General features: G+C 40.2%; 1 protein-coding gene across 21 annotated transcripts in view; it reads left to right on the top strand.

Moving 5' to 3' along the window:
- The first annotated feature begins 2,363 nt into the window (after window positions 1-2,363).
- The window catches only part of C2cd5 (C2 calcium dependent domain containing 5), a 94,184-nt gene continuing 86,044 nt past the window's right edge, over window positions 2,364-10,503 (top strand). For 8 of the 21 annotated variants that reach the window (XM_058576145.1, XM_058576148.1, XM_058576146.1 and 5 more), the window contains exons 1-2: window positions 2,364-2,553; window positions 2,717-2,835. In XM_058576145.1, coding sequence (XP_058432128.1) covers window positions 2,415-2,553; window positions 2,717-2,835 — 258 coding nt within the window. In that variant the 5' untranslated portion in view covers window positions 2,364-2,414. The remainder of the gene's footprint in view (window positions 2,554-2,716; window positions 2,836-10,503) is intronic. The other 13 variants (XM_058576149.1, XM_046435917.2, XM_058576147.1 and 10 more) reach the window with 3 other exon arrangements.

The raw sequence follows: 10,503 nt of genomic DNA, 5'->3' as shown, positions 1-10,503 counted from the left end.
TTATAGGATCTAAAATGCAAGAATAAGGGCAGGGTCTGAAGCTAAAGAAGGTAATCAGAGGTCAGATCATGATAGATTTGTCAGGAAGGACAGCACTGTTCCCAGCATTAATTAAAACAAACTAGTGCAATTATTAGGAAACAGTTAAACTAAAGTCAGGCTTAATTCCATTAAAAAACAGTATTCAGGAAGTTTCTTAATTATAATCTTCTGTTGATGAAGCCTAAGGCAACAGGTATGTACCTTATAGTCTAATTAGGAGGCCAAAGTTGCTAACCTTTCATTGTGCAATTTGCAAATATATTTTACATTACAACATCTTGTAATACAGTGCATTATTTTCCATAAGATTATTGCTAAACTTCAGTTTTCTTATATTTTTCCCTATGTTTTTAAAAAATGAACTAGTAACATGATGATTCTATGATTTCATTATATTAGAAAAAGCTAGTTCATGGGTTAGGGATGTAGTAGTGTAGCCTAGCATGTGTGAGGCCCTGGGTTCATTCCACCCCCAATCTCAAGGGAAAAAAAATTGTACCCTACCACAAAAACAACAAACACTGATCACATAGGGCAGGCCAATTTTTTGCATTTGGCAGAGGCATTTTAAGGGTAGTCAGAATGCAGCAAAAGCTACAGTTGGATCTAGGGAAATTTGCAAGAAAATTGGGGCCTCTTATCTTTTTGTAATAGTTTGAATGGACAAAGGTTTCATACTACAAAATCAATAATTTATCCTTTAGATTTTTTAAAAAAATATTTATTTTTTAGTTGTAGTTGGACACAATACCTTTATTTTTACTTACTTATTTTTATGTGGTGCTGAGCATCGAACTCAGGGTCTCCCATGTGCAAGGCGAATGCTCCACCACCAGTGAGCCACAACCCCAGCCCTATCCTTTAGATTTTTATTTTGAGCAAGTTGTTTTTCTCTTTGAGATAGTTCAACTTCTCACTCATGTTAACAGTATTCCTTCTGTAGGAGCAATTTCTGTCTTGAAAACATTTCTGGGTTACTAATGCTTGGAGTGCAGAACTCTATAGAACATTTTTCTTTCTTTTTTGGGTACTGAGGATAGAACCCAGAGGCACTCTACCACTGAACCACATCCCCAGCCCTTTTTATTTTTTGAGTCAGGGTCTCACTAAGTTGAGTAGGGCCTCACGAACTTGCTAAGGCTGGCCTCGAACTTGTGATCCTCTAGCCTCAGGCTCTTGAGTCGCTAAGATTACATAAACTCGCCACCACGCCAGTTGAGTATTTTTGAAGTTAAAAAGATCATGGGGGTATAGTTCAGTGGTAGAATGCTTACCTAGCTGTCTAGCACTTGCACGGACCTGGATTCAACCCCAGCGTAGGGGGGCCTGCGAGGCAAAAAAAAAAAAAAAATTATGCTGCTGATATCTTCATTTAGAAAATGTTAGTTCCTGATGATTCCTGTGTTATATATCTTTCCACAAGCATTTTTAACACTGATTTGGGCATTTGATATGAAGTATATTGTTAATGCTGGTTTTGTTATTTGGTATGAAGTGATTTTATTATCTGGTTCCTGTGCCTCAATTTCCCTTATCGTTTTCTGATCCTCTGGACCTATAAATAATACGTCACTTTAGTACGTTCACGTATATGTAATTGGGTCAATTCTGAAAGATGTAATGGCTCTTCGGGTTCATTTCTCATGAACCCAAGTACAGTTGACTGTACTTTCCCAAGGCAGGTCTTCCCTTTCCGCTCCTAGGTTCTTGATAACCACACTGAGATGATCTATGCCTGCAGGGGTCTTTTCAGGGACTCTGGATTTTAGAGTGTTCCCTTCCCATTCCTCGCCCAAGGTAACATCTATGATCCAGTACACAGTACAAGCGCGGATGGCTGAACCAAACATTTCGGGAAACAATACTACCTGATATTTCTTTATTTCACAGAAAACTGAATCTAATCACAGGCACCTGTACGCCTTCCACGTAGGAACCAGCTAGATTGGTTTTACCAACCACTAACGGGTGTTTAAAGGCAGGCTCCTCTAGCAATCTTCACTGCAGCTAAGTCTGTCACAGCCCTTCCAGAAAGAGGCGCTTATGGCTTGCCAAGCCGCCGCTCACTGGAGGACGCGGGGTTCTCTGCCGGTTAGCAGCGCGGCACCCCACACAACGCGACGCGCGACTCGGTGAATGATGCAGGACTCGACCCGTTTCCCTGCCCTCCCGCTTCCTCGACGTCAGTCCCGCCCCCTTAATCTTTTCCTGGCGAATTTTAATTTCTCCTCCGCCAAGCGGGCAGAGCGCCGAAAGATCGATGCTGCCTCCACGCTCCGAGAGCCGCCATCTTTTTTTTTTTTTTTTTTTTTGGGCGGGGGAGGGGGGAATGGCAGGAGAAATACTTGTAGGTGCCGCACAGGCTCAACGGGATGCTGACTGGGTTTAGCTTCTTCTTTTCCCAGCACTGTTGTACCAGACCGGCAGAATCCACCAAGGTCCTCTCTCTGACTACCTCTCCGGAAAGAGGCCTCAGCGCCCGCGCGACACAACCCCGTTTTCTGTCCCACAGTGAGTGCAGCGCGGCGGCGCGGTACCCGTGCGCGCCTCCGCGCGCCCTCTGCTGTCAGTTGCCCCGCGCGTTCCCGCCGGCGCGCGCGCCGCTCCCCACACGCCCGCGCCCCTCCCCCGCCCGCCGGGCTCTCGGCGCAGGCTCGCTTGTTTGTTTCTGCAGGAGCCCAAGGAGAGGCCGAAGCCGAGACGATGCCTGGGAAGCTGAAGGTGAAAATCGTGGCCGGGCGCCATTTGCCAGTGATGGACCGTGCTAGTGACCTGACTGATGCCTTCGTGGAGGTTGGTGCAAGGTCTTGCCCCTCAAAAACCAGAGAACGCCAAGCCCAGTGAAGGCTCTACCCACCTGCTCCCAACCCCTCAGCCCATTCCCTTTCCACTGCCCTGCTGTCGTGCTTGTCCAGACCTCCCTAGAGGGATGTCCGCCGAGGCCGAAGCCCATGTGATGGGTGCATGGCTGGCCGCAGTCCGCGGTACACCCCGCCGCGCGGAGAGGTTCATACTGCTCTGCATGCCGGGTGACCCTAATGTCTGGACTCACAACAGGCCACCTGCCAGTCAGCACAGATCCCAAGGCGTGGCCGCGCGGCCACGGAAACACAAGCACGTCCTTCTCTAGGGGAAGGATGACTTTTGGCGCCTGTGTGATGGACCTCTGCGTGAGAATGTACTTACAGCCCTTTATGGGCATTCCGAGTCCTATCCTACATTGTAGAATATCCACCTTTAGCCTGACATTTTCAGAACTATCAGTGTAAGTTCCAAACACAACTGGAACACTTTCTCTCTTGTATAGACTGGTAGGTCTGACGAGCTGTTTCAAGTGTAAATTTAGTGCCTTGAGGTAGGAAGTCATTAAGTGCTATGGATTTAAATTACAAAATTGCTTTTTAAATCTAATGATTAGTTTAAAAGTCATGCAAATTAGTGCAGGTGTACAGCCTGGAAAGTAATAAACCAGAGGCTGAAAGAAGCCAAGAAAATATTGCAATAAAAGTCGACGTGATGAGCCAAAGGATTACAGCAATAATCGTTTAGGCTATTAATGCTTAAAGTTAATAGATACATGATAATATACAGCCTGATTTCATCTCAATATAAAATATTTTTTGTATTCCTTAAATGTTCTCTCACCACTGTAGTTTACCTCTACTTGTCATGGTAATTCTTAATCCCAACTTCATATTCATTTGAAAAAATTCTGTATGCTTTTGGCTAGATGTTAGGTAATAGGGATACACAGATAACCAAAGCATACTTTTTCCACACATTTTAGTAACTAATAGGTAACATGAATTGTATTTCATTATTGCCATATCTGTGCTAAGTACTTTTTAATTATTATCCCATATTACAGATAAGGTAACTGAGGCCCAGGGATGATAATATATTGCATAAGATTACTTAGCTTGTAAATCTCCATAGCCTGGCAATCATTTCTCCTAACCACTACGCTATTACTGCCTCTCCACGCAAGATGAAGAGTGTTAAATTCAAATATGGCAACTTAATTCTGTCTCTGAAGGTTTAGGAAAACTTGTAAGGAACTGACATTTGAAGCAACACTTGAATTGGGCCTTGAGGGACACCCAGAATTTTTACTGTACAGAAGGAATACAAAGACAAGAATGTGACACCTGGTATATTCAGGGAACCATCTTAATTTGAGATGTGTCTGGAATAAAAGGGGTATGTGAGTTTGAGGGTTTGAGGCTGGGCTGGTAGGTTTGAGTCAAATCTAATTTCCTATGATATTTTTCCTTTATAAATAGGCAGTGGTAAGCCAGGGGAGCTTTTTCAGTGGAAATAAAAGATTATATTTGTATTAGGTTGTTTCTTTTGGGGATTACCTGAATTTATTGATTTATTATTTATGGTGCTGGGGATGAAACCCAGGGCCTCGTGCATGCTAGGCGAGTGCTATGTCACAGAGCTCTATTCCTAGCCTGATAGGTCCTTGATGTACTGGACCGATGTGAAGCAGGAAAAGCAGTTAAGAAGATGGTAAAATTGTCAAGGCAATATGTGGAAATGGGAATAGATTAGTAAAGATTTGAGAATATTTTTGAGATTAAAATTCTTAGGCCTTGAAAACTGGATTTTGCTGGTGAGGGGGGAGATCAGGTTCAAGGGTGACTCATTAATTTCATTGTTCAATAAATAGTTGTTAAGTGTCAGCAATTTGCTAGTCCCTGTGATCCTTACTGGTCTAGCTGATATATGACAGTGAACAAGACAGACTTTTTTCTTGCTTTTAAGGGACTTATTTTTGTGACTGAGACAGACATTTAAAAAGCAAAGAAATTATTAAATATATGATTATAAACTGTGGTGAGTACCGTAAAGAAACAATAAAAAGGGAATAATAGGGAACATTTACCTTAGGTTGAATAAAATCAGTCTGAGTGTCAGGCAAGCAAAGACCGATTGAATGAAAAGGAGCCAACGGGAGTGCGTGTGTGTAAGCATAAGCATAAGGCAAGGGGACAGAAGAGAAGCTGGAAAAGGAGGAAAAAAGAGTCCCAGAAGAGGGAGGACACTGAGGAGACTGGTGTGTTGTAGGAAGTGAAGGAGCATGTTTATGGCAGTCATGTTGTGAGTAAAGGGGAGAATGGTATAAGATAAAGTTGGAAAGTTGGTCAAGTAGCCATGATTAGGATTTGGAATTTTATTTTATGTTCTTTTGTGGTACTGGGAAGTGAAACAGCGGCACTCTACCACATTTCTAGCCCTTTTATTTTGATAGAATCTCACTAAGTTGCAGAGGCTAGCCTTGAACTTGTGATCCTTCTGCCTAGCTTCAGAGTTGCTGAAATTACAGGCCTATGCCACACACCAGGCTTGGAATTTTATTCTAATTTCAATCAGAAGCAGTTAAGCGAGCCTTTTTTTGCTATGTAGGGAATGGATTGAAGGGAAAACAGTGGAGGCAGGCACCTCGCTGTGAGATTCTGAAATAGTTCAAATAACAAGGTAATGTTTTGGTAGTGGAGAGAAGTGGATAAATTCCAGATATATTTTGAAAGTAGACTAGAGAAGTTGTTGATAGATTGGAGTCATGGAGAAAGGAAAGGAAGATTGAAATATGATTCCTAGCTTTCTGGAGTCAGTGGGGTAATATTTTGAGATGCTGCAGGGATGATAGAGACATATTGGAGATAATCAGTTTCCATTTGGGCATGTTAGAGTGGGATTGTCTTTAGGACCTTTCTTTGTGATTGTAAAGGAGGCAATTGGATTTGTTACTCTGGTATTCTAAAGAGAGGTCCTGGTTAAAAGTGTTTCTCAACCTTTGAGACTTAGTACCCCCTTAATATAATAGATATTTTGATGTCTACTCTTAATATTCTGGCATGATTTTCATAGCTAATATAATTTATCTGTGCTCATAATAAAAAAATCAATGCAGTGCTTCTATCATAGTATGACAGAGAAATAAAGGTATTTTTTAATGATTTCAATATTGAAATATTTGTCCATAAGCATAATAGAAAACAGGAAGTAATCAGATTGAGTCAGTGGATATTTATTGAACCCTTGTATGCATCAGACACTGTAGTGGGCAGTAAATAAAGTGAAAACTACTTTGCTCATAGAACTTACCTTTTCGTGGGAGGGGGAAGTGCATAAAAAATATAAGTAAAAGATGCAGTATGCTAGATGGTAAGAGTGTGCCCTGGAGAAAATAGAGCTGGAACATTCGATGGAGATTGCCTTACTTATGTGTAAAATCAAATGACTGCCCTTCGTGGAGTGAGGCAGAGGTGTAGTTCTGGCATCTCATAGATCTTCATTGCTACTGGTTATCTGATTTTCCAAAATACTCAACTCATGGAGAAGAACCAGAGGTGTCTCTTGATTATATGATGGCTTTAGTTTCTAAAACTATACTTTGATCTGTAAAACTGAGTTAAGTTCTAGGTAGATTTCTTAGTCATGTGCCTATGTGGTGGGACATTTAAATGTCATGACATGGGACAAATCTTCATTGTTGTAACTTTTGCCTTGTAGGACTCCTTCTATCTCTAGTCCTTTCTCATTAACTACTACTATTGTTTCCCCCAAAACACTACTAGAATTTCTAAAGCTTTCTTAGAAGTTGATTCTTTTCCTTTTGGCAAACTTCTAACTCTTAGGGAAGAGAAAAGTGAGATGGATCCTTGAAAAAAATATCAAGAGGTATATTAGAGGATGACTAGAGAAAGGAAGCTGAGATTGTCAGGCAGTGGGTGGGCAGGGGGCAAGGTGGGGGGAGAAAAATAAGGAAGTAAGTCCTAAAAGGCCAGAGGAAGTTTCTAGAAAGAAGAAACACTCATCTGTCAGATGGCACTGAGAAATCAAATAAGAGAACATAGAAATCATTGGATTGGACAATATAGAGGTTGTTATTGATCTTGATGAAAGACTTGATGAGGATGAAGCCCACACTGTAATGAGTTAGAACTAAAGTATGTAAGAAATAAGGAAATAGAAATAACAGGAGTAGGCAACTGTTTCAAGAAATATGGGTATGAAGGGAGAAATAAAAAATACTGTGGTACCTAAGTATGTAGGTTTTAGATATTTTAAAACATGTTAGAAAATACTAGAACATATTTGTGTTATAATAGGAATAATCCAGCAGAAAGGGGAAAATTAAAGCAGGAAAAAGGGGATAAAAAGGATTACCACATAATAAGGGGATAAATTTTGTAATATAGGCTATAAGTAATATAAGCTCACAGGAAAGGGAGATAATGAATCCTAGGCTGGCTCGCTCGCTCTCTCTTTTTTTTCTGAAGAGGGAATCTTCCTGTGTTGCCTAGGCTGCCCTAAACTCCTGGGCTTAAGTGATTCTCCCTCCTCAGTCTTCCAGGCTACAGGTACATGCCACCAGGCCTGGCTAGTTAAAAGAAATCTTTATGCTGGGACTGTAGGATGGTAAAATTTCCATAGGCAGAAAGAAAAAGGAGCATTTTCAGGTGAATAGGATGAGCCTGGTAAAAGCAAAAGGAGGAAGAGAGCACATGTAATTGAAAGAAGGGTTCTGTCAAATAGAAGTGGAAATAAAAGCAGTTAAAGTGGATACAGAGTGCTGAGTAGTCTGATAATCAGAGTAAGAAGATTGTGTAATAGAAGCTTTCTTAGCCAACTTCCATTGACTGACTCATTGCAGTCTCCAGTGCTCTGCATGTCTTCCATCAAGCATATTCTTAGATCCCCCCATATCATTAGACTACTCTAAAGAGAGTGTGCCCCCATAAGTTGGCTGATATACTTTACCCAGAAGTGGTTGTGTTTATTCCCAAATCTGTTTATGTCACTTGTTAGCAAATCTGTTTATATCAACCGTTGTTATTGTAATTAATTTAAACCTTATATAAATTGGTAGAATTCAGTTAATAAGGCTATGTAAAGACTTATAGAAATAGTCTATAAAAATTGATGTTGAATTAGGTGGAGAAAAGATTATGAAAAATATAGGATGCCACCCCCATCTAGTGTGGGAGGCTGAACTAAAGTCACTCGTGTGAACTTGGGGTGACACAAAATACCATACAGACACAAAATACCTTTTATATGAGCTTCAGGATGTCTTCCTTGTCTCCTGGGCTCAGGATCCCCAAAATAGGGCAAGAGAAGGTCACCAGAGGCTGATGAGAGAGAGAGGCGGGGGTAGGGGGAGAGGGCACGCATGTTTGCAAGGGGGCTTTTATTTGGCTGGGGTGGGGGGGTGGATGCTGTTTCTTAGAACATTCTATCCAAAAAAGGCAGAAGGGGTAGGATTACAAAGGAACAGGTGAGTGTAACTCAACCCCAGGGGTGACGCCTACACCTGGACCCACGCCTTGTTATCTGATCTGGGGTAACTACCCAAGTTACTTCGGACTTATAGTCCTTAAAGTCGTGTTCATCCAGGGCGGTCCCCACTATAGGATACTTTATTATTATTTTTTTTTTTACAAGTGATTTAAAATTCTGTCACTTTACAAACCCAAACCAGAAAGCACAGATGACATGAATGTGGTTTATGCAAAAAAAAGATATAGAAATCTATAGTGGACCTGTACTCAAAGAAGAGGCCTTTGCTTGTGTTAGAAGGCAGGAATGAATGTTTACATATTTTATATTAACATGTTTCAGCTTGTATTACAATTTTATTATATTATTATTTGGTACAGAGGATTGAACCTGGGGCGCTTAACCACTGAGCCACATCCCTAGCCCTTATTTATTTATTTATTAGTTGTAGTTGGACACAATACCTTTATTTATTTATTTGTGTGGTGCTAAGGATCAAACCCAGGGCCTTGCACAAGCTAGGCGAGTGCTCTACCACTGAGCCACAACCCTAGCCCCCTTTTTTATTTATTTTTTTTTTTAATATTTTTTAGTTGTAGTTGGACACAATATCTTTATTTTATTTATTTATTTTTATGTGGTGCTCAGGATTGAACCCAGGGCCTCGCACGTGCTACGCGAGTGCTCTACCGCTGAGCCAGAACCTCAGCCCCCCTTTTTTATTTTTTAAAAATTTTTTGTAGTTATAGATGAATCGAGTGCCTTTACTTTGTTTTATTTTTATGTGGTGCTAAGGATCACACATACAAGGCAAGTGCTGTAGCCCCAGACTCCCTGCCCTTTTTTAATTTTTCATTTTGATACAGGGTCTTGCTGGGTTGCTGAGACTGGCTTTGAACTTGCTATCCTCCTACCTCAGCCTCCCAAGCCACTGGATTACAGATGTGTGCCACTGTGCCTGGCTTGTATTGTTTTTTAACGATTCTCTGGTTTAATCAAGTTGCTTGAGTAACTGGTTAAGTTCTGGTACTGGTTGATTGAGAATTTTTACTCTTTATGAATGTGAGGAGTTTGGGGAGCCAGTGAAGACCAGTAGTACTTAAAGATGATTCTTGCAGGAATCTTTAGGAAGAGTAAAATGGGGTTCTGAACAAGGGAATAATTAATGAAATATATCTCTATTAATGTGCATGTTACAAACTGTTTGGCTAAACTATGTTGTTATTTTGTGTTTATCTAGGAGCTTTTGAAGGAATACTCAGAGGGAAAGAAATTAATATTTAATGAATATTTTCTCTGTATCAAACATTTTGCTAGGTTTCTACATGCATTATCTCATATAATGCTCCCAGCAACCCTGCTTTTCAGAGGAGAAAGTAGATTTAAATAGCAGGTTAAATAACTTTCTCAAGGTAATTTAGCTAATGAGTGGGAAAAGAGAATGCCTTACTTTACTGGTGGAATCTGCATTAAAATTCCTGATGTTCTTTAACAAAGTTGGAAGACATTTAATTACTGAGTAATAAAATATCCTTTGAATTGAATAAGGCTAAATGAACTGTGATTCTCCTTTACTAGTAGAAAAAAATCATTACATTTTGGCAGAATGCATACTCTAGACTTTTTCTTTTTCTGAAATCTTGTTTTTTGTTTGTTTGATGTAGTTTGGGAACTATCAGATCTTTATCTAGAATGCACTGTTGTAAAAAAAGTTCAATATAGCAGAGCTATGGTGAGGAACAAAAGAGGGTGCTGAACTTAAAACATGATTTGCTTTTTTGGTGAATCAAACCCTTAAGTGTATTTATTTAGCATTTTAATGTTTTTATAATCCTAACAACATTTTACTTCAAAAGTTTTAGGTAAATTAAACAATAATTTATCCCAATAAAATATGTAAGATGTTCCTTAATTTATGATGGGATCTTATTTCAAAAAACCCATGGTAAATTGACAGTATTGTAAATTAAAAGTGTGCATTTAATACACTTAAACTACTAAATATCAGGGTTGGGGATGCAGCTCAGTAGTGGGTCACACATGCCAGACCCTGGTTTAATCCTCAGCACCACAAAACAAAACAATAAAAAAAACCCAATGACCAACCATTGTATCTTAGTCTAGCCTTCTAGCCTTCTGAACCCTTCTTTCAATTACATGTTCAGAACA

The sequence above is a fragment of the Marmota monax genome, unplaced genomic scaffold, assembly GCF_021218885.2.
Source record: "Marmota monax isolate L192 unplaced genomic scaffold, Marmota_monax_Labrador192_F-V1.1 WCK01_AAM20220418_F8-fsc00012, whole genome shotgun sequence".
Taxonomy (NCBI): Eukaryota; Metazoa; Chordata; class Mammalia; order Rodentia; family Sciuridae; genus Marmota; species Marmota monax.
The sequence above is the reverse complement of the archived record's forward strand: the minus strand, read 5'-3'. Positions and strand labels throughout refer to the sequence as shown.